We start from the raw sequence: 24,228 nt of genomic DNA, 5'->3' as shown, positions 1-24,228 counted from the left end.
ATGGGTGGCTCAGAACTCAAGATTATCAAGTGAAAGCATGGCCGAGCCTGGGTGAAGCATTCTGCGGAGATGCATTTTGTAATAGTGCTAAGCTCTGAGAGCAAATAGCTCTGGTAAGGGAGATGTTTGCCCTCAGTGTGCTCCAATAAACTGATTTACCTTTCTTCTTTTTTTTTTTTTTCCCTTTTTTTTAAAAAGAGCTGACGCAAATTTGTCAAAGGGAGTTGTTGGGGTGTAGCAGATGTTGATTGGCTCATCTGATACACTCCCATTTGTCTTTAAATCACTGTCCAACTGCTCTAGGTTGCACATGAGCAAACTTTTCATTACAGGTGCAAATCCTAAAAGACAGAACCTGCTTAGCCAGCAAGCAAGAGAACCAGCTTGGCTCAGAGGTAAACTTAAAACTTTTCCTTTACAATGCATAATCAATGTATTTTAGACACTGTCCACATCTTCAAAAACTGAGAATTAAAAATGCAATTAATATGTAAATTTAAGTGTAATTTGAAGGATGGGCTCCTTAAGATTTACTGACATAGTTGTTTATGTTGGCAAGTATGTTTGGAATTTCTTCAGGAATTAAATTTAGTCTTTTCATTGTATTTTTCTTTTTTATATATATGGACAAACAAAATCTAAGCAACCAGAGAAGTTGCAGGAGTTGTTTGAAATTGACCAGACAATTAAGAAATAAATGCTCACTTTCCTTTGGAGCCTTTGGCTGACTTCAAGGCTCTTGATTTACTTGGCTAATATTCCAGTAAATAAATGAATTTGTGGAAATGGGCTTTGCATTTTAATTGTTTATTTCACAGTGATAACACTTATTTCATTTTTAAATAGCTGTGCAGACAGTAACATTGCAAACTCTCTGTCATGAAGATGAAGAATCTGGCAAAGTCTGCTAAATCAGATACCATGGTGGAGCTTACAAATCTTGATACTGCAAAACCCACAAAAATGCTGTTAGTCATATCTGTGACCTGGCACGATTTGCCTGGTGGTTGTCCCTTCTCTAAATGTTCTAACAGCAGACCAGATGGAAATCAATAACATTGTGCTATCAGACGCCAAAAAAAAAAAAAATCATCATTTTCTGAGTCGTTTATGAAAACCATTATTTAATAACAAAGCAGAATTGTACCCTGTATTTGAACAGAAAAATAGTTGTATAAGAAGGAATAACTTTCCTCTAATAATAGGCTAATCTCTTTTGCAACCAGTATTTCCATTTTAATGCAATACTTTCAGAAATTTTTTTCTGTTTAGAAGAATGCCATAGGAAGCAGCAAATGCATCACCATATTGAAAGCCAAGTTTAAGGAATAACATAGAGCTAAGAGATTTTTCTTGCATATAACCAAAGACTAACATTTTTTTAACTGAAAGAAAAAGAAGTGGAGAGATTTTTGCTTTCTTTCAAACTTACAAAATTATTCTGAAGTGAGACAAAGCTGGGTAGATTTTGATGGGTTTAGGTTTCTGCAATGGGTTTTAGGTGCCAAATTCACAATTCTGAAGCAGAAAGCATTAAACCATGGGGAGCTAAAGCAGACCTTTGGCTTACCTGAAAATCACCTCATGGGAGGAGTTGTGTTCTGGCAGGGCACAGGCCTGACTGGCCTTGGTGGCCATGTTGTGCTGTGCTGGCTCTGGCCCTGGCCCTGGCACTGGCACATGCCCATCTACCAGCCCTTACAGGGAGCTTGGGCTGGGAGCAGCATGCTGCTGCAGCCAGGATTTTCTTATCAACATAGCCAGCTAGCACATCCCCCAGCTCCTAAATAACGTCTCGGAGGTAGAACAGCAACACAAGGTCTGTGTGGTCATGCAGAGGGGTGGTAGTGGTTCCCCCTTGCTTTGCTTGTCCCTTCTAAGTACATGGGGGGCACATGTTACTGGCACGTTAGACCTCAACATCCTCCCAAACCCTTCAGTTTTGTGGGTCTTTTGCAATGCTGGGAGCATCAGGAAATGGATTTCCACTGACTAAGGGACGGCTCTGCCAAGTCCTGCTGAAGATCAAAGACACTCTTGGTTGTAGTTAATGTCAAAGTTATTAGCAGCATTCAAACCTAGTGCTGAGTCTGTTTGATGGGTCTCATCCTGCCCACATTTATGCCAATGGCTTTCAGCTCATAGTTGTGCAGACCCTTGGAGCTCTACCAGCTGCTCTCTAAATAGTGACAACCGCAAGTGGCTGAGTACTCGATAGGCTTAATTTTGCCACCCAAGTGTTTGCACCTTCACTGGAAGACTTTTAGGAATTCACAAATTAAAAAAAAAAAAAAAAAAAAAAAAAAAAAAAAAAAAAAGTATATTGAAAATCACTGCTTTATGCAGTAGTTCCATAGCCTCTTGTGATGACGCCTGTAAATCAGATTACTCATTGTGTAAATGTTTGACAGGACAATGTCCAAATGATTCTTACACTGTAACGCATATTTCTGGTCAAGTTTTGCTCCCCTTTCCAAGCTGTGTTAGCTGTGCTGTACAGAATTCTTGCTCAGTCTAACCTCTGTGTAACTTAACTCCTGGAAACTTTTTTGGCTTATTTTTTCTGTTTCCCAACTCTTTGAAGATGTGTATATTTTGGACTGCCGCTCCTGGAAAAGACATTTCTCCAATGAGCACTTGGTAGCGTGCATTTCATCAGAGCAGGGCTAAGAGCAGGCAGATGTGCCTGCTTGACTTTTACACATTAGATTAAAAATAAGCCTCAGGAGCTGGAAGGACTCTGTTCCCTGGACAGGGCAGCGTCTGCATTTGAAGACAGTTCAGTGAATGAAGCCACAGCTGGGAGGGTCTGGAGTTTTTTTTTTTAATTTTGTTAGTCTCCTGGTGTTATTCATACCCCGACTGGGCAGAATCCCCGGGTCGCTGGAACGTGAGCCTGCCCTGCTGCCACGGGCGCTCATCGCCCTCGCTCGCACTCCCCAAGTGGCAGCAGAAAGGAGTAAACAGAGCCGCGTCCTCTGGTAGGAAATCTCCTAATGCATTCTGATATTGCTTTTCCTTTTCGGTTGTCTGGTCTGGGTGGATGGTTTTAGAGAGAAGTAAGGAAGCTGACTTAAATTTCTGGCCCAGGGTTGGTTTTAGCCTCCAGGACTGGTATTTAAAGTTTGTGTTTACATTTTAAGCCCATGCATTCTAACATTTTGTCACTACAAATACATTTGTAGATGCTCTTAAGGACAGCATGTGATCAGCAGCAGAAGCTAGTGAAGGTCTGGTCCTCAAGAGAGGACTTACACGTGCACAAATGCAAAACCAGGAAAAACGCTATTCAATAATTTAAATTCAAGTTTAATGCTACAAAGGGCCAGACATGGAAATTATTAGTTGCAATGTTTTCTGATGTTGTTATGAAGCATTGGTCTGTATTAGCATGTGATATTTGTGAAAAAGGTAATGGATCCAGCCAGTGTGCCTGACTGTGAGGCAGCAGGTGAAGTGCCAGGAGGCTGCAGGGCTGGCCCCAGCTGTGCCAGCAATTACAATGCTACCTGATCTCTGCTCGCTCCCCTCCCTGCTGTGTTCCGTTGTCTCCCCAGCTGTGAAATGGAGATGCAAGGTGCCTCAAGGAGTATCTTGAAGAAGGGAAGAGTATTGTAAAACTGCAAAGTTTCTTGCAGAATGTTTTCCTCCTGAATGTGGGAATGAGCAATTGAATGTAAATTTCTCAGAAGATGAAACTAACAAGAGCTGAAATCCTGGGGGTGAAGTCCTTTTTGTAACTTTGATTTGGACATTTTCCTTCAATTCATAGAGAGAGCTGAGCATTTATTCATATGAATTTTAAAAGCTGGAATTTTTATGACAAAGGTAAAGATCATGAATTTTATACCTGTTTAAAACCCTGTGTGAGACAGATCTCCCAGCTGTGGGACAGGTAAGGATTAGACACAGATATTCTGAAGAACAGAAGCTGCTATATCAGAACTGCACCTCCTCATTATCAAAGTAAATCATGCAGACATAGTCGCCTTCTCAGACAGAACCCAGCAAAGGGGACAAATCCTCAAGACATTTAAAACTGACAATATTAATCTTATAACAAATGATTCAAAACACTAAGAGTTTCCCTAAAGTGTATTTATGTTTGGAAGCAATGGTAGTGAAACCCTGATATACTCCGTTCATTTCTAACAGTGACAGCTTCTGCATAGCCATCACTTGCAATGCAAAAACAGCAATTCCAGTAACTATTTTCTTCTGTTTCTGTAATGTTGCCAGATGTTGGGCATCCACTGTGCATCTATTGGCCACTGCCCTCTCCACAATTTCAAGGGAGACAGAGGGGCTAAGTGCTGGCACATAAAGGAACATTATGCTTGCCCAGAATTTTCCCAGCCTGCAACAGCCTCCTCTCCTAATGCTGTTACAGAGAACAAACACAAAACCAATGCTTCACACTCGTTTATCTAATTTGAGGAAAACTGTAATGAGTCCTGTTGTGTGTTGTTTGCAGAACAGAGTGTTCTGGCAGCCCCCCCATGGTAGGGAGAACCAGCAGGCAAGCGCTGCAGTGCTGTTTACCCTGAAGGAGTGAGTGTGTGTGCTGGAAAGCGCTGACCACTCTAATGGATCGCATGGAGCTGCAAAAAGTCAACATCGAGCTCGACGATCAGAGCAACAGCGGGGAAAGCCTCGAAGACAACTACACGGAGCTGGTTGATTCAGAAAAGGCTGCAATTAGTAGGTAAGCGTTTAAATGGGAAGGCTGTTCTGTTAAGGCTAAAAAACAGTAATTGAAAAACGAGCTTCACTAATGGCATCTGGGACTCAAAACGTTTCCTAGGTAATATGCTGAAATTAGTGTGATTGTTTAGCTAGCACTTTCCAACTGCACCAAGCCTCCCCGCTCTGCGCTCGACAGATGCGGTGCCCAGCAGAGCAGGGGCAGCCCAGGGTGCCCTGTGCAGGCCACTGCCTGAAGTGACCTTTGCAGGCTCCCAACCCTGAGCACTCACTTTGCAACTCCCAGCCACCCCAGCTGCACAAATCAACGTGTAAATTGATATGCACGCAATGCACTGCGAGCTGAGCACATTCCCGCTGTGCTGCAGCCATTCAGGAGAGGGGCAGCCCTGGCCAGGGCGTGGGATAGAGGGCAACAAGAGAAAAAAAGTGTGTTGTTTTTTTTTTCTGAAGGACCTCTAAATATACATTGCAATGCCAAAGGAAAGTTTCATCTAATGACCAAAAGCAATGATTGAATAGAACAAGTGTCATAAGCCTTATCTAATGTTTTTGTATTTTTCTTTTTGTTCAGTCCATTTGCTAGTGATGATGCAGAAAGTCAGAAGTTCCTTACAAATGGATATCTGGGTAAAAAGAAATTGGAAGACTATAATGAAGAATATGTAAGTTTTATTCATTTTTAAGCGTAATTACAATTAAATCATATTGACCTGAATAATTTTCCAAAAGTTTCAATAAACGAAGTTACTCTGGAGCTTGATCAGCATAATCTTGGCTTTGGAAGAGTAAACACATTTTCTAACAGTTAGCACAGAAATCTCTTTCTGTTGTCTTGCAAGTAAAGCTGGGTCTTCCCTTCCCAAGCAATCAGAAAAATTCCTCAGCTCACACTCAGACTCAGTAGGACAACCCAAGATGTCCTGCATGGGTTGGGGCTGTCCATTTCTAGTTAGAGGTGGGCCCTAGCTTTTGTACTGCTTGTTTCCAGCATCTGTGTAAGGGAAACTACACCCAGCTGCCTTCCTTGAAAGACGGGACACTCGTGTTCAGCTTTGCAGTGCTGAGCACAACAGGCGCAGTGTTCCTCCATCTCTGTAGGCAACTCCACAGGAAAATGGCAAGACAGAAAAGGTTTCTGGGGTGTGTTTGTGGTTATCTGTGCTCAACATTATTCAAAGTTATCCTGAAGTTGATGACAAAGAAAGGAATTATGTTACTGGTCATGTTACATATTTATTAGGATTGTTCAAATAAAACCATCCAGTTAAAGAAAAGAATATTCTTTGTAACTGCAAGTTAAAATTAAGAGCCAGATTCCCGCATCCCTTCCCACTTGGCAGCGGGTGTGACTCCCTCACACACCATCTCCTGCCTCCTGTTTTTTATCCTCTCCACTGTCCTTCCCCCCACCTGAGCCACGCAGACCTTCCTCCTTCGCACTCCACCCTGCTCCCTGACACATTTTTAGCTCCATAGAGAAAGTAATACATCTTAGTTGGAGAAAAACTCAGGAAATGGCTGAATTGCTTTTTAAGTAAATCATCTGAACTTGTCAAAACAGTAACTGGGAAATCTATTAGATAGCAGCATGTGTTTCTATAGAGGCTGGCCAGCAGTCAGACAGCTGTGGCTATCTCACCTCAGCAGACTGTTGTCTTCACAAGGCTCCTCCTCTAAGGATCAAGAGATCAATAGAGGGAAAAACAGCAGTGAGGACAATTAGCCCACTGCGCTCAATAAAATGCAAGTTAGTTGTAATGTCTCTTTTTGTTCCCTACAGCACCGGGGCAGAGCTTCCTTTGGCATGTCTTCGTTCAACCTCAGCAATGCCATTATGGGCAGTGGCATCTTAGGGCTGTCTTATGCCATGGCCAACACAGGAATTATCCTTTTTGTGTAAGTACATAGAGAGAAAAGTGAATAGAATATAAGCAGTGAGGTAGAGTTATTTTTCTTGGGGCGGTTAGAGAGGTAAGTTAAGCTTAAGAGCCATGTTTTGTTAGCTGAAATGTTTTGTAAGACCTTCTATAATGAAAATATTTTAGCTGCTCTGCAAGGAGCCATCCACTGCTGACAAACCATTTTTGTTTTTCTTTAGCCCTGTTTTGTTTCAGGAACGCAACTGTCCATTAATGCTGTGTAGTCCAAAAAAAAATAGAGAGGCAGAACAGTATATTGGTCCCAAAATAACAACAGCAATCTTGCTGGTTCATTATGGGAATTCTACAAAGGCAATAAATCACACATGAAGTACATATTTACATCATCCTAACTATCCAATCACTGTGTAGAAATGGGAGAAGAATATTTGATACAAGTCTGAAATGGCAGTAGGCTTTGAATGCAAAGGCATGCACAGATTTCTTCAGATTTGGTGCCGCTCCCCCAGTCTATTTGTACTTGGTGTGCACAGATGACTGCAGAGGTATGTGGCTGACACGCAGTGTCTATACAGAATGGGTTTTGATAGACAGTAATAGATATTCTTGTGAAGTTCTTTAATCTATGGCTAACCCTGTCAAATGAGACTACAAAAGGTTTGTGGGTTTGGTTTAGTTTTGTTTTAATAATCATTTTTAATCTTAACTGGGGCCCTTAATTTTAATCCCCCTTTTAGGCTGGAATGCAGTATGACAGTACCATATGACAATAGGCCATTGTTGTACATTGCTGAACTCTTAACAAGCCTCTAAATCAGGTTGTATGGCTACCTCTGTGTGGCTTCTTTCTTCTGGAGGTTGTTTAACTAGAACAGCAACAGCATTTGAAATGCTACACGTTGCTGCCAGTTGCTAAGAAACACCTCCTGTTTTTTTCCAGTAGAATCTATAACTGAAAATTAATTGTAGATGCAAATGCTGCCACTCTCCTGGGTAAGTACTTCCCAGCACCTGCACTTGAATAATTTAGATATAGGATTTACAAATACAAAATGGAACATACTTCTACAAGTGACTGCATTAGAGTCTGGAAAATGTAGGATTTTTTCCCCCAACTTTGTCTGAGCACTCGTGCTAACCGATATACCATAAATTATTGCTGGAAAGAAAACTGATACATCAAGCTTTGTTGGGGAGAGAAGGAAAAAAAAAAAAAAAAAAAAAACATTACCTTTGTAATATTTTTATTCTTTGGGCTCTGTTCATTCACAAGAGTGACTGAAAAAAAGTCGGATGTGAACCTAATGACATTAGCTCTGCTGGCAGTGCTAAAGAAGTGCTCTGCTGGCAACCCTGCAGAAATGCTACAGCAACCCTATGGAGTCTTATATAGTAAAAACAAAGGATGTCTCCACCCTACAGCTCATTTTCTTTTCTGTTCTACTTCCATACTTTGTGCATGAGAACATTCTCCCTTCTGGTGGAGGAAGGAGTTTTATTTAAATTGTAGAACTCTGTAGGGATATTGTTACCCCCATGGCATGCATCCCCTTGCCAGAGTTTCCTCTGTCAGATCATGACGTTCGTGTCAGTGGGACAGAAAAATTCCATCTACTAAATAGAAGCTGACGTACATTAGTTCTAATTTAGACTATGTTGGCAGCAGTTAATTTATGGTTCTCATATTGCCCAACTACTCTCATGCTGGAAGATTTTCTACACAGTAAAGCCAAGAAGAGGGCTTCTAAAACTCAGAAGCTCCCCAGCAGCTCCCATTACATCCTCCTCTGCCATGGGGAAGGTTTCCATTGGCATGGGCCACACACCAGAATGTCTCTGCTGCCTGGCAGTATTCAGGAAGTGTCACCAGGTAGGCTTTAGTTTACTATAGCTGCACCCCATGTGTCAGGACTTAGAGACCATGTCTCTGCATAGCAGCTGCATGGGTGCCATTGAGAAAGATGCCATCCTGGAAGGATACACTGCAGCCTCAGACATGATCACCCCTTTCTGTACAGCATGCACCCACAGCATGAGAGACAACCCTACTCACATGAAGTCTGTAGCATTGACTGTCTCTCTTGGAGAAAGAAACATGGTCTGGAGACCATCACCTGACCCCTACACCTATGTCTCCTCTTAGACTATAACTCATTTACAAACTTAGTTATCAGTGTCTCCCATATTTATACCAAACCTTGCATTCAGTTGAATAGAAGGTGTAGGCACAACCTCCTGTTCAGCCATGGAGTAGTGGACATCAGTAGAGTAAGTATTTCCTAGCTCTGTCATGTCATCACATCCCCTTCTGCCCAACATTTGCACAGGCTGACATCAAGATGGTTGCGGTAATAAGATATGCTGCCCACATTATTGTGCCCTGAAAATGTCATATAAAGCTATGATTTTTGCCAGTATTTTGTGAGAGGATGATAGCTGAAATCACTTAGTGTGCAATGTTGTGTAGAAGGAATATGTCAGTAATCAGAATTGATGAAGGGAGGCACCAGTACCTTTAAGTAAACTAGGCTGGAAGAGAATGCTGCAAATTCTCCAAAAGCAGGTTTTCCAGTGTCATGACACTTTTTAGCACCATGGAAGATTTCTTATGTAATTTGCAAAGTGTACATTTAAAGCTAAGCTCTACAACTTCATGATTACTTGGTAAAATGGCAGAAGTCTAGGCATAAATTGACAGTGAAGTTGTCACACAGTTCTGGATTTGCTAGGTTTTTTTGGTTGGTTGGTTGGTTGGTTGGTTTGTTGTTTGCTTGTGTTTTTGTTTGTTTATTTGTTTGTTTGTTTGTTTAAATCTGCATTAGGAGAGAGATTTAAAGGAGAGGTCAATGAGCTAGTAAGAGACCAAAGACCTGACTCTTGCACAGAGATCTCTTTATTTTAGTTGAGTCTTACTAAGATGTAAAAATTTGAGAACAAGCATACATTCAAATTAACTGAGTGTTTCTGATGTCTTAAACGGGATTCCAATTTCTGCTTTGCCTTGCAGAATTCTGCTGCTCTGTGTAGCAATACTGTCACTCTACTCCATCCACCTCTTACTGAAGACATCAAAAGAAGGAGGTATGAAGATCAGGTTGTGACTGACCAAAAGTCACATGCACGTTTTTTTACCTTGGAATGCAATTCATCAAGAGTACCCAATGTAGTGGCCCATGTTTATTTTTATTTTTTATTATTTTTTCAGGCTCATTAATATATGAAAAACTGGGGGAAAAGGCATTTGGATGGCCTGGGAAGTGTGGTGTTTTCATTTCGGTTACAATGCAGAATATTGGAGGTAAGGGTAAGAAGTATTTAGAAAAAAAGGTTTTCTACCTTCCAGTGCTTTTCTACAGAGCACAAGTACTTTCTCTCCTCTCTCTGACTAAACAGAATCAGAGATGAGAAGGGTACAATATGCATTATCCTTTTCATAAGGATGGCTTGGCCATTTCTCTTCATTGACCATGGCTCAGACAAGACATCTTCCTCAAGTCAGAAAAGATGAATCCCACATAAAAGGAGAAGCCCATGGTACTGACTTCTCCAGAGAAGAAAAGCTCTTCAGTAATTAATTTGCCAACTAAATTCTCTGCTTGAAAACACATCTAGACTGTGATCTCTCCAAGATGTTGGGTGGTTGAGAATGATCATTGAAAGTATTCATCCACAAGGATAATTCCTGTGAAGTATCTATCAAGCAACCTCCGTCCTCTCAGAACGGAGACAATCTACTTGCAGGCATAAGTAGCAGGCATAGGACTGCATGCTCAAGCACCAAAGCTTATTTCCTTTTACTACCCAGGGAGAAACCTTTTAGGATACTGGAGAACACTGTATTAGAAAGCTTAGGGGAGTTTGTACATTTTTTCCAGATTTCTTCAGGAGAGGTAGTTGACAGAAGCTGCATTATTATTGCACTAGAGGTTGGACTTGGTAATCTTGGAGGTCTCTTCTAACCTAGATGATTCTGTGATTATCACTATAAATATTATCATTGACTAATGATGCATTATTAGTCAATGAAACATATATCTTTTTCTAGTCTCTGTCATGGAACTTGGAATGTTTCGCAAATCTTTAGTAACAAATTTCTACTGTTGTTTTGGAGCATATTTGCTACCCAGACAGATGTGGTTCATATCTCTTCTGTATTGAAACACTTTTTGATTGTGATTTTTTTGATTGTGTTCATAAAAGCTCTTATTCCATGGTCTTCCTTTCCTTCCCCAAGCCTGGATATTAAATGTGGTTGAACTGAAGGAAGAATGTTTCCCTGAGAGAGAGGAATAGCTGTTCCTGTAGTCCAGTGGTTTTCAACTTACTGTCCAGGTTGATCCATAGGTGTCCAAAGAACTCTCTGTGGCCAATATAAGATAACTTTAAAAATCATGTCTTCTGCAAGTAGATTTCAATGAGATATATAGAAGTCGACCCTTCCACCGTGAATATTGAAAACTAGCTTTTTAGATATATGGAGTAGAGTACTGGAAGGAAGAAGTTAGAAATAGAGGGCACAAGAGAGACAAATTGGTTTTGAGGAACTGACAACCAAAGTCACTACAAAAAAAGTAGATGGATGATGTCCACTGGAAAAACAGAGCAGAAAAGCAAAAGAAAACTTTGAAAGTGTACATTTCATAACGCTGACTATAATATGTTTTTAGTTGAGTAATGGCTATTGTATTCTAAGGCTAAATGCTAGATGTCATTCAGGACTTGTTTATCAAAGAACAATATCAAGAGAACATACCTTTTCTTTATTTACAAAATATTTTTCTTTATTTGAACAAAACTCATTTCTCCATTTTAGCAAAAACTGACTTATTGAAACTGTATGCTTTTCATATAGCACCAATGTTTTTAAAAACAAATTATTTTGTTGGAATTATACTGTTTTCCCTGAAGGTGTTTGCTTGTTTTTCAGCAATGTCAAGCTACCTCTTTATTATTAAATATGAACTTCCTGAAGTGATCAGAGCATTTATGAAACTCGAGGAGAATTCTGGGTAAGTACCTTTGTCCAACCAGACCTTTAGATGACAATTTTTCACTTCAGTGTCAATGGTAATTATTGTTTTTGTTTTTAATTCTCTCTTTTCAGAGAATGGTACCTAAATGGGAACTACCTCGTTATACTTGTAACAGTTGGGGTTATTCTTCCCCTCTCCCTTCTAAAAACCTTAGGTAAGGTTAATTTCCCATTTAACCTCTTTTCTTGTTTCTGTTAGGATTGTGAATTTATATGCTGCTGAACTGCATATTTTTTCTTGCTTCACAGGTTATCTTGGTTATACGAGTGGTTTTTCGCTGACCTGTATGGTTTTCTTTGTCAGTGTGGTAGGTTACCATTCAGGACTTGTCTCTAACCAAATACAGAGCCTGTAAATTGTGCAACACTGCTAAATCTCTTACCATAACAATTTATTGTGGATGTTAGAGTAGCACCTGCAAGTGAATCTAATCAACAAGCCTAGTGCTGAACAAAACCAGATTTAAAAAATCAGCCTAAAAAGCAACACTTAAAAGGATGAAATATAAAGCAGGGCAGTGACAGAACTAGAGTAACAATAAATACTCGTAGGAGAAGCAGAAGTGATAACAGTTTGTTTCTTGCCTCCTCTCTTTCTCCTCTCACTTCTGCGTGTCTATTTTTATTCTTGTTGGCTTATCATGGGTATAAATGTAATCTCTTATGATAGTACTCTTCTGATGACATTGTCTACTCTTTTGTAGGTAATCTTCAAGAAATCCCAAATACCTTGTCCTCTCCCCATCATGGCGCACGGGGTTGAAAACTGGACAGCCACCAATCACACAGTGCCGATGCACCTGATCATGTTACCAAATGAGTCATTCAGCTCTGGTGTGAATTTCATGATGGACAACACAGCTGGGCACATGCCAGGCCTTGAGGAGCCAAGAGATACCTCCCCCAGAAGTGGTGTAGAATATGAAGCACACAGCGACAGTAACGACTTGTGTCAGCCCAAATACTTTGTCTTCAACTCACGGGTAAGAGAGATCCTGTAGAATTTGTCTTCTGCCATTCATACCACAGCTAAACTGCTGCCTGCCAAAAGTCAGAGATACAGCAGTGACCGTTCTTACTAATGGGAGCTTTATTTTACAGACTGCCTATGCAATACCCATCCTGGCATTTGCATTCGTATGCCACCCTGAGGTGCTACCAATATACAGTGAACTGAAAGAGTAAGGTTCTTAAATTTTGTCCCATCCTTCCAGTTACCCATAACAGAGATCACTTTCTACCTGTTCTGCCTTGATTGCTGGTGTGTAGACACCCACCCAATAATGATTTATTGTGTGCCATAGTAAACAGATATCGGCTTTGCTTTCACCTATTAGTCAGATACCGGTGACAAAGAGCCGCTGTTCAGAGAGACATGTTGATCGATATTTACTTAGGAAAGAAGGAGTCTGGACAGTCCTTTGAATGACATGAGATATATTGGGGAATTTGACTGCAAAACAGACAGTGCTGAAACAGAGAATTCTGGGTTCTAAAAATATCTTAATCAGTTCTGTGCCTGGGTCAGCTGTTGCTTACTTTTAAAGTTTCCTGGGATGCCATTTGTGTGGGTGTCTTATATAGACTCTTAAGCTGGTCTGTTTTGATGATTATATATCAAAAATCAGATACATTTGCTTAAACTAGCACAGAGCTGACAGTTGGGAAGGGCTAAGAAAATGCACTCGTCCAGAAACAAGAATTACCTTACAGGAGGTTGTGCTGCAAAACTCAAGGAGACCAAGACCCATTGCCTCTTATTTTAATATGTTTAACCTCAGAAGTAAACATTTTCTGATGACTTGGAATTTGCTCTCAGGCACCATAAGCTGAAGGGATCCCTTTAACCAAGGGATCTCTAAAGAAAGGATTTGACCTGCAGGAGGTTCTTGAACCTACAGAACAGTTCTCTGTAAATATAAGGGCATGTTCATACAAAGCTGGCTGAAAGTTCTTGTCTCAATATTGTTACCAGCCCTGTAATTGTAGACACTCCATTTTTTATTTAAAATACATCATTTGAGATTGACACAGAAATAATGATGTGGCTCATCTACATGTTGTCACCAAGTAAATAGTAGAAGTGAAGTTTCTATTGAAACTTTCTGTTGAAAATTTTATTTTTGCGCTGTTCTGCACAGAGCTGTGAAGCTTCAGGGGATCTGTATAACTCACATAGTTGCTATGAACTTACTGCTCCTCAGAGTACTTGTGCAAATAGAGGCTTTGTAAGAACAGCACTGTTACCCTTTCTCTCCTACTTAGTCGCTCCCGAAAGCGGATGCAGAATGTCTCAAACATCTCCATCACCGGCATGCTCATCATGTATCTTCTGGCTGGTCTCTTTGGATATCTTACCTTCTATGGTAGGTCAAACCCCTGTTCTCTCCAGAATTTTCCCTCCCATTTTGAATCTGGCAAGATGGATTTACCACATGTAGGCTCAAGTGTTCATGTGTTTTCTGTGGGCCTGGATTCATGCACAAGCATTACCCAGAAATAATGTGCTGTTTGTAACCTCCTGCATAACTGGTGAGACTTATCCAGCTGTCAGGCCACAAGCTCCTCACCCACCCTGAGTCCCAGGGCTACCTAGCAGTAGGAGCAGTTGGTTTTGTGAACTCAGACAGAAAGCTGCTTTAAACCTGGCTCTTGCAAAGTCCAGGAGTGGCAAAACCAAAAATACTCTAATGTTCAACAGCTTTACATGACACTATTAAGAGCTACCCACCCAGGCTCTGACGCCACTAATTCAGCCTCACCTGTGCTGAAAAACAGGTGCAGACCATTCTAGTGTAAAGAAAATAAGGATGAGCAGGACTAACCGGTAAGTAAACAGAGTAGCCCCTATATTAGCACACCAGTTTATGCAAACAGCACCTCTTTTTACCTTGTTAGTTCCTCTGTTACGGCACAGATGTGAATGACACAGCACAACCTGCAGCACACTGCTGTGGTGAGAGGGCTGGGACACTTGGGTGGAGGTCCAGGGATCTGTTCCCAGTTCACTTGGTTGTTTTCTGTTTCGTAACAGAGAAATTATTTTTGCCTCAGGTTCCACACCAACCTAATGACTTTGAGAAAATCATTTGAGATGCTGGAGTACAAAAGCATCACCTCACAGCTGTGTTACCCTCATCGCCTCTGAATGATGGACTTGCATCAGACGTGCTGGGAAAATTCCTCTTTCGTGCCCAGCCTGTAACATGGATCTGATGGCAGCAGCTGGGCCAGAGCTAATCTTGTTGGGCTGCAGGACAAAGGTTTCCCTTTTGCATGTACAGATACTGCTTAAGGCACTCAACTCCTCTCTGTTTCCTTTTTGTAGGAGAAGTTGAAGATGAGCTACTTCATACGTACACCAAGGTGTACACCTTCGACACCCTCCTTCTGTCTGTTCGCCTCGCAGTGCTGGTGGCTGTCACCCTGACTGTGCCCCTTGTCCTTTTCCCTGTGAGTAACAGAGCTCCTGGAGCTGAAATTGGGCACAGCCCATACACACTAACTGTGGGTACTTAGGATAGGTTAACTAACATTAAAGAAAAGCAGGCCTGAGTGTTGATTTGGCAGGGTCAGTTTTCTCACACGTAGCTTGCCCAGAGCAAGAACCTTTGGCAGCTAGGGTTGCAAACTTTGAAAGACTGAAATAAATCAGTCTTTATAAATAAATCACAAATAAATCAGCAACGACCGCCTTGGCTCTCCCTGTGCTATATTTAACAGAGCAGCAGTGTGCATACTGAGGACTGGGTATGTAGTCAAACCACCTATAAGATTTCCTAATACAGACATATGCACCTACCACAGCACCCAAACTCACAAGGGTGCACACAGCTCAGACCATGACTCTCCGTGCCTTCCCCCGGCTGCCAGGGAGAAAATAGTGCTAGCCAGTGAGTTCTGGGGGACTGGCACCCCATTTGGTGGGGCAGACACCAGCCCAGCACCACGCTGCAGTAAGGTTCCTGTTGATCTTCGTCATGGTCTGATGTTAGTGTCTGCTAAGAGATAATCCACTGTCCCGGATGCAAACACAAGCTCTGCATACGTATTTCTTCCAGGCTCGCTGGCAAATACTTAACAGCAGTGATCACCACTCAAGCTTGCCTGCAAAACAAAATATGTCCTGGTCTAAAGTACCCACAGCAATCAGTACATCTAGCTAAGAGTGCTCTGACGCTCTTCCCCAGATGTCACGTTTAAGCCAATGACTTAAGTGCTTAAATTTGTCTTAGCTAGCTGAGCACTATTCATGGGAAAACAAGCTAAGCATTGCAAAAGCCTCTATCTGTCAGATGCAGTATTTTGCATTTTTAGCTCTCTGCATAATTATTTTTATATCCAAATAGTGTACAAAGGCTTAGCATTTACATACCACAACACTAATTGTTCTATTAAAAAAAAAAAAAAAAAAGAGAGAGAGAGAGAGAGAAAATATCAAAGCCCAGAGAAAATGTCATTTTCTTTAAAACTAGTATATTAGACAACTTTGTATGGCCCATCAGGACAGCCAGCCTCCCCCCTCCCCCCCCAAAAAAAAAAAATTGTATTGCTATCAAAATAAATAAATAAATAAATAAATATAGGTCTGTGTACAATTAGTCACTGTAAAAAAACATTACTGACTGTAAAATTTCAGTCTGATAGCTTCATTTTATGGATAACATCACAGCAGAAATAATGCAGAGGATGCTGACAGCAAGTGAACAAGAATGCAGGCAGTGACTCCTTAGTGGGGTGATACGGTTTTATACCAACTGAGGAACCAGACAAAAGTTTTGCAATCTGCCTTCTTCTCCATAATATGTTGTCACACCAACCTGAAAAATATAACGTGCAAAATTCATTCCACGTTTCCAAATGACAGGCTCCAAGTCTGACAGAACTCCATACACTTACTGAGTTGCCAAACTCATACAGAAACTGCTTTGTTTTAAAACAACTAAAAATAAGTTACTTTTGAGGGTTTTTTCCTGTGTAAGCACACTTTTTTTCAACTTCTACCTTCCAAGTCTTCTAAGCTTCAGTACTTCAGAGTAAGACTATCTCTTGACACCAAAGGGATTTGCAGCTGACCTTTTTCCTACTTTCCATCTCATGAAGAAAAACCTCTTTCTTGTGTGAGAAAGTGAAGCAAAAAGGATCCTCTGCAACAGCTTTTATACATACATATATAATTTTATATATATAATTTCCAAATGACATTGCAAGAGATGCTTTTACATATACATATATTCATATGTATATTTGTATACTTAATGTAAGTAAAACAAAAGATTGCTCTTTCTCTCACAAAAGTAAATTGCAGAACTCTTGTGGGATTTTCAGAGGGATCAAGTTCTGGAAGACAGCAACTCATATTTCATCCATGTATTTTTTGCCTGATGATTAGTATTCATAGTGGGGGCTTCCTTTTTTTTTTTTTTTGTTTGTTTGTGTGCGTGTGTATGTGTGTGTGTTTGTTTTGGTTTGGTTTGGTTTTGTGTGTGTGTGTGTGTTTTGTTTTTTTCTTTCGCTGATACCAGCATCTTTCAGTTGAGCAGATTTCATCTCCCTGATTTTACACCCTATTTACTTGTCTTTCTTCTACACTGCAAATATTTGAGTTTCTGCACTAAACTGTGAACCCAGTTCTCAAAGACCTACACCAAAGAGAGATTTATATAAAGGGAGTCAAAGACTGAAAACACATTTCTTTGGTCAGAATTTCTCACAGCAAAAGTAACCAGCATAGGTCATTAAAACAGCAAAGATAAATTAACTGTTGTTAACTGCTTTCCCTGATGGTTTTCATCTTACAGATCCGTTCATCTATCAGTGCATTGCTGTTTCCCAAAAGGCCATTCAGCTGGATAAGACATTTTCTGATTGCAGCAGTAATTCTTGCTTTTAATAACCTGCTGGTGATTTTCGTCCCAACTATTAAAGACATCTTTGGATTTATCGGTAGGTTTCATAAATACATTTTGTTTACTTTGCTTATCCTTTCCACAACATATTTGCATTTGTGGACTGAATGACAATCTCCATTTGGGTCTTAGAGTGGAATAAAAAAAAATGCAGATTTGATTTTGTATCAGTTAAAAGGGACATAGGAATTCCCAAACAGCTGACAGGCAAAGCTGGATGATATACACCTTTGTTGCTAACTTGCATGAAGATCAAGGAATTCAATAAACCCAGTATAAAAACTGATAAAAAATGGTTTGTCCCCACTTGGCCAGCTCACATGTGGACATCTACATCACAGGCAGTGAGTGCCTACTTCTTCAGCCTCTTATTTGAGTACTCAAATAAGTGCTTGGCCATCTCTATGCTGCCCTTGAGGATGGGCCTCAGCAGAAGAAGGGAACCGTAGGACTCCAAAGAAAATGTCCCAAATCAGACCCCATTAACCCCACTGAAATTATTCCCCAACCAGAGAGCAAACTCTTTTGCAGCCTGGAATAGAAGTTCTGGGGGTCATGGGTGCCCACAGGAGAGCTCTGTACAAATGCCCCACGTCCTGTTGCACCTTGCAGATGCACCATGCCAGCTGTGCATCACACCACGGTACTCAGCTCCACTTTCTCTTCCAGGTGCTTCTTCTGCCACCATGCTGATTTTCATCCTCCCCTCAGCCTTCTACCTGCGGCTCGTTAAGAAGGAGTCCCTGGGCTCTCCCCAGAAGATTGGGGTAAGGATGCTGGCAGCAATTGCAAAAGAAGGATGATAGAAGTGTGTGTGCTTTTCTCTGGACACAAATCCTAGAGCTTTGACCTGCAACATCTGGCAGTTGATCGTAAATGGCCAGGGATCACACAAAACACAGGTTGGGCAGCATTGTTCACAGTAGCAGGGAGAGCCAGGGTACACAAACCAAAGAGTTTAGGGCTCCACTGCTAGTGATAAGCAAACTTCAGTAAGAGTCTAGTTTAAAGTGTGTCTTTTATCACTAGAAAAAGGCATTTAGTTAATCCAGTCTAAGCTCTAGTTAACACCTGCACTTGTATAAATAATACCTAAACAGTGCATAAGGAGCTGTTGGTTGATGCTGGAAGGCCAGCTGTGGATTAACAGGAAGATCTGAGGTCAAGGTTAAGAAGGAGGTTGTACTGCAGAGATAATGCAGTGATAGAGAGATGTCAGTTCTCCACTGGGATAGATTCACGCACCTACAGGAGATACATATGAATGTCTATCATTTATACGCAGCATGTGTTTTTGTCACGCTGGACTGCTGCAGCAGTATCTTTTATCTTTGCATTAATGCTCACATTAATAGTCATCTGCACACTTAACAATATCACTGAGGACATGTCCTTTGAAAAATTACTCAGAAAAGATATTGGTGAAATGTATATGCATGCACATCATGTAAACAGTACATATGTACATCTGTATATACATTCACAAAAAGCAAATTAATTGGGATGGAAGAATTTCTATTGGTACATAATGAAAGTATAAAGGAAAGATTTATTATCATAAAATGATTTCTGAAGACAACTTTTGGAAGAACTATCATTAGAGAGAGACTTTGAATATTTGTTCATGCCATTTTGTTCATTCTTTGTGTTTCTGTGCTAGGCACATCTAGAATTTCATACCCTGCACTAAGACCACACACAATATTCATCTTTGTGTTGCGATGCAGAATATTGTTAAGTGTGGACAGATTAGGGTAAGCTAAAGCCCCACTGAGGCAAAGGGGAAAAGTAAGCATCTGGATCATTTTAATACACACAGAAATGCCTTCAGAGAAAAGAGATGGGCTTACCTGTTTGTCTAATAAGGACGAAAAAGATTAATTCAAGCTGTTCTTGGTAGCAGAAACAATGAACATTCACTGAAAATTAGTCAATTTTTAAATTAAAAAAAAAAAAAAGTTAATCAGTTATATTTTGTGTTATTATTCACATTAACAAAACTGTGGGAGTTTTGTTTTGTTTTTTTTTTTTCATTCCTTAAATTTGCTCTTGTAAAGTCCAGCCTTTTTAGACTGAAATTTTACATATAATTAACTTGATGCACATAGCCCTGTATGGTATTACTTATGTTTAGTCCCAGAGAAAAACCTAAATTCAGGCCCTGGACATTATATAAATGTGATTTCAATGTCTGTGAACCATCATCTGCTCAGTCACTTTCTTCACTAATACAATTTTATTTTCCAATTACAGGCTCTAATTTTTCTTATAGTTGGCATAATCTTCATGATTGTGAGTATGACTCTCATTGTAATGGACTGGATTTACAACCCCCCAAGTTCCAGACATCACTAACCTGTGGAGACAACCAAGTGCTTTTTATACCCTCAATGTTTTTATTGTGTGCTCCAAAGGACACCTGAATGGGACTGTTATTCCTAGCTAGTAACTGCAATATTCTGAAGACAGTTTCTGGTAAGGTCACTAGAACCCAATGGAGTCTGCGTCATCCTTGTCACTAAGGACTTATTTATGCATTAGGAACCTGAGCTTAGCATTTCTGGCCAGGTTAAATGAAATGTGTGGTGTGGATGCTTTCTATTTTCAAAACCCAAATAAGAGTAACTGTGTATATAGTCCTCAACAGTAGTTTGGTCCCGCTCTTTTTGACCTCTCCCGTTACATTAATAACCACAGTTCCTAGAGCACTGAAAAGGCAATTAGCCAGAAAACCAGCTGGTGCCTTGTTTTGTACCCAAAGCACATAGGAGCAGCTGCCCAGCTCCAAGATAAAGGGTACCGTTTCTGTAGGGGATCAGAAAGGTGACTGCTCTCCACTGATCAGTCTATCTGAAAGGTGACAGCTTTGGCACAGCTTGCCAAAGCACCGTGGAAAAAGCTGAGCATCAGATATGTTGCCCAAATTTGTCACCCTCAGCACGTGATGGCTGCACGTGATGATAAAGTTCTCTTGCACAGGAGCCCCTGTGCTGGGGCAAGTGCTTGAAGAACAGCTGAGCATTTGTGTTTTGCCGTGAAAGACGCCTGTGTTGGAAACGTCAGGCACTTCTGGAGTGGATTTTTTGGTTTTCTTTAATTATTTTTTTTTATTCTTGTGTGAGATTGCATCACTGAACAAGTTGAATCGTCCATAGAAACTTGTCTTCCATTCTCACAGGAATTTAAGGAGACCACAAGGTGTGGCAAAGCACCCTATCCAGTATTGTTCAGTACTTGTCTATTTGATAAACGTTCAGTGCAGGAAACTGTAATTTGCTATAAATATAAATATGTGTATTTATGTATATAATCCTTTGTTTTCCTCCAGTTATAAAAATGTTACCCTATGGTACATGATTTTTGATTTTTTTTACACATCACTGTTTTCATAGCCACACATTTAATATCATTTTGAAGAAAACATTCTAGATTGGTGGGTTTGTAAAAGGTTCGGCTTTATTCAGTTGTGTTTGAAATATACCTGTTGCAAACCCCAGCCATTACCTGTGTAAAAACAAATTCAGATGTTTACTACTTATGTTACAATAAATTGCAAGATGTTTTCCTCCTGAGAATTTTTAATATGTGCATCAAAGTTCTGTATTACCACTGTAAAACACAAATTTGGGTAACTCACTCTGTTGCTGTATCTCAGCTTGGCTATGGATATGCCAGCATCCAACAGCATGCATAATTAAGCAATAGCATGCGAAGGAAAAGAAATTACTGATAATCTCAAGAGTATCATGCTATGCAGCTGTGCAAGAGAGAAAAAAAATGTGAAGCTCCATGTTATAAGGATGTTTAATTAGCACTCAGTACTCTCCAGACTGCAATTTTGTCTGTGCTGTGGGGTACCCACTCTACATATACACTTCATACTATTTTTCTCCAAGGAAGAATAGTCAGAGAGGTGACACAAGCTCCATAGCAGAGGGAACAAGTGGGAAGGTGCGATGGGTTTAACATGCTTACACAAATCCAGGCTCCTGCTATTGGAGTTTGCATTATCCAACTTAGAAATCTGTTGCATGCACATGTGAATGCCGAAAGCCAAAGAGCACACAAAAAATGTCTCTGCCCACTTGTCAGTTTCACACAAAATCCACTCTGTGTGTCTATGTGTTCATGTACCTAAATGTGAGTACACACACAAATTGACTAGAAAAGTGTACCAGAGATATGTTCCCTGCCAAGTGCTGTCTTTATGAGCACTCTCTTATGTTCACTTGAGTACTGTATCCTTAATACACTGGGGCACGCTTCCTTGGGAATGCTGTCTGGTTTTGCATTTTTGAAAGAAAAAAAAAGAAAAGAAAAAAAAAAAAGTTCCAATAACACTTTGTTCTATTTTAAGCAGACTAATACCAGGAATGTAGCTTTATTTCTGAGGAGACATATAAAGTGGACTAGAGTTATAGCAATACACCCACACACCTCTCTTCCTCTTGGAGTTACTGAGTTATGTGTATGGAAGGACTGAATTGTAACTGCATTTTCATTTCAGAGCAAAAGTACAGTACATGTAGTCTGCAGCTGTGTGTAGAAGCTGAGAAATTCATGTATCTCACCTAAAATATATATGACCTCAAGAAAAGTAACAGAAAGAGTATGGGACAATGGCACAAGTCACTACCTTTCCATGGCACAAAGCTATTGGTGTCCAAGTTAATGGTAGAAAGTCTGCAAAATGTCAGATATTGCAGTTAACATGTGCTGCTCACAGCAATATGCAGCTGCTGCTCGTGGTGGGAGTAAGGCTGGTGTTGCACAGTAACTTGTTAGCACTGCTGAGAATGGTGGATGTTGGAGTTTCTTGTTTGTTCTGTCATGTTGACAATGAGGACTTTTATTACAAAACCATCCACTAATGTACAATAAATGAATTTTTTCAAGGACTGCAGATCTTTTTCCTTCTGTTTTAGGATAGCAAGAGAAGGAATATTTTGGAAATCAAGCAGAGACAATCTGGTAGCCTGAACACGAGCATCACTAGACCTGTGTTCCCTTTTAGGAGAGGAAATTGTGTATCCACCAATCTGCAGATGAGCAAGAGAGCAGATATGGCAGCCCCTTCATATAGTAACCCTGTTACGTACCCTGTTTTGTATCTATTCATGGAGCTGCACAGACATCACCGGGTAGAGAATGGCTGGCATTAAAAGTGAGGTTATCTGCACAACACTGAATGTGTCGCACTTCAGAGCAGGGGATTAGCCGGGATACGCAGCACAGCAGCTAAGTATAGCCGCTGCTGGGAGCGCGCACCAGATGGTAGCGCTCTGTATTAATGTTTCCTATCGCTGCAGCTGTAGGTTTTCCTGCTGTTACATAGTTGTCTGGTGTATAATTGTAGCCCAAAATATATGGGTCTAACTAGCACCAATGAGCTCATATGAGAACCACATTCCCCGTGCCCCCTAGCCCTCACTCACAGCCTGCACACTAGCCAGGGGGCACTGTAGACCCAAAAACTTGTTAAATTGCCACAGCATGAATGATACCCATGTTGCATCCAAAGGCTGCCCTCAGCATCTTCTCACCTCCCCTCCTGCACCATCAGCCTGGAGTCCATGTTGCCACCTCTGTCTGCCCTGCTGCTGGTCTGGGACATGAAGCTCTCCTGGATCTTCTCCCTGTGGTTACACATCCTTTAATTCTCCTTTGCTCTGTCTTCATGTTTTGTGAGCTGAAAATTTCTTGCATCAGGAGTCTGTGTAATTAAACATGATAAATTTAAGGCAAGTGAATGAGGGGAGTTAGAGAAAAGGAAAAAAAGCATGCCTTCAAGGAGAAAAAATAAAAAATGTATTAGGGATTCTAGCAGACATAGAGCTGTGTCACTCAATGGACATGATAAGAATGTCAGGAATGATATAGAAAGAAAAAAAAAAAAAAAAAAAATTATCAATAAATATATCAGTTTGGGATTTGGAAAGAAGCAGAACAAGGGACACTCATTAGAGGGCAAAGTCCTCTCTAGTCCATAAGTAATCAAAGATGATGTTAAACAACATTTATCTGAAAGAAGGTCAGCAGAACTAGATAAGCCACAAAGCAGCTGGCTCTGGTGTTAATTTTCAGTAAACCTTGGCATGCTCGGCTAGTTCTCAATGGCTGACATAATAGTCATTAGACCTAGTCAGCAACTACACGCTAAGAGGTCTAGTCAGTGGTAGAGATGGAAATTTTCCATTCGTTTGTCTTAAAATTTCAATGGAAGTTTTCCCAAAAATGTGCTCTTGCAACAAAATTGTGGTGCAGCCCAGGCAGACCCAAGTGGAAACCTGCCCGGTTTTCCATTGAGGGTAGCAGCTCCCAGCCTGGGTGCTTTGGCTAGGGGTTCATGGTGAGCCGTGGGTGGCAGCTTGGCATTCCTGCCATGGAGCTTGGCCTCAGTGCTGCTCTGATGATCCCTTCAACATGTCCTCAGTACGTGGTGGTGTCCAGTAGCATCCTGAAAAAAAAAAAAAAAGAAAAAAAAAGAAAATCTGGAGAACAGAAGCTGCTTTTAGTTAATTTAATCATCACTTATTGCAAATGCTTTACAAGCTTGTTCTAAACCTGGATGAAAAAGACTTTTCATAAAAGAAATAAAGCTGGAAGGTGTCTCAAGTAATCTCCTGTTCCACAGCTGGATTAAGCAACCTTCCTGGGTTGGTGTTTGCAGATAAAAATATTGTCTCCAGCTCGTCATTTC

The 24,228-nt window shown here is 40.7% G+C and overlaps 1 protein-coding gene across 2 annotated transcripts; it reads left to right on the top strand.

Annotated features, from left to right (window-relative positions):
* Positions 1-242: 242 nt before the first annotated feature.
* On the top strand, positions 243-22,426 carry SLC38A4 (solute carrier family 38 member 4). Of its 2 annotated transcripts, none has more exons than XM_005009947.6 (16): positions 243-395; positions 4,475-4,705; positions 5,279-5,369; positions 6,488-6,603; positions 9,595-9,668; positions 9,793-9,885; positions 11,515-11,596; positions 11,692-11,774; positions 11,869-11,927; positions 12,324-12,602; positions 12,721-12,800; positions 13,885-13,985; positions 14,948-15,072; positions 17,421-17,565; positions 18,198-18,295; positions 19,782-22,426. In XM_005009947.6, the coding sequence occupies exons 2-16, from the start codon at positions 4,587-4,589 to the stop codon at positions 19,881-19,883; spliced, it is 1,647 nt and encodes a 548-aa protein (XP_005010004.4). In that variant the 5' UTR covers positions 243-395; positions 4,475-4,586; the 3' UTR covers positions 19,884-22,426. The 2 variants fall into 2 exon arrangements, with proteins under 2 accessions (XP_005010004.4, XP_038023040.2); XM_038167112.2 differs by lacking the exon at positions 243-395 and adding an exon at positions 2,567-2,981.
* The last annotated feature ends 1,802 nt before the right edge of the window (positions 22,427-24,228 follow it).

This window comes from Anas platyrhynchos, chromosome 1, assembly GCF_047663525.1.
Source record: "Anas platyrhynchos isolate ZD024472 breed Pekin duck chromosome 1, IASCAAS_PekinDuck_T2T, whole genome shotgun sequence".
Lineage (NCBI taxonomy): Eukaryota > Metazoa > Chordata > Aves > Anseriformes > Anatidae > Anas > Anas platyrhynchos.
The sequence above is the reverse complement of the archived record's forward strand: the minus strand, read 5'-3'. Positions and strand labels throughout refer to the sequence as shown.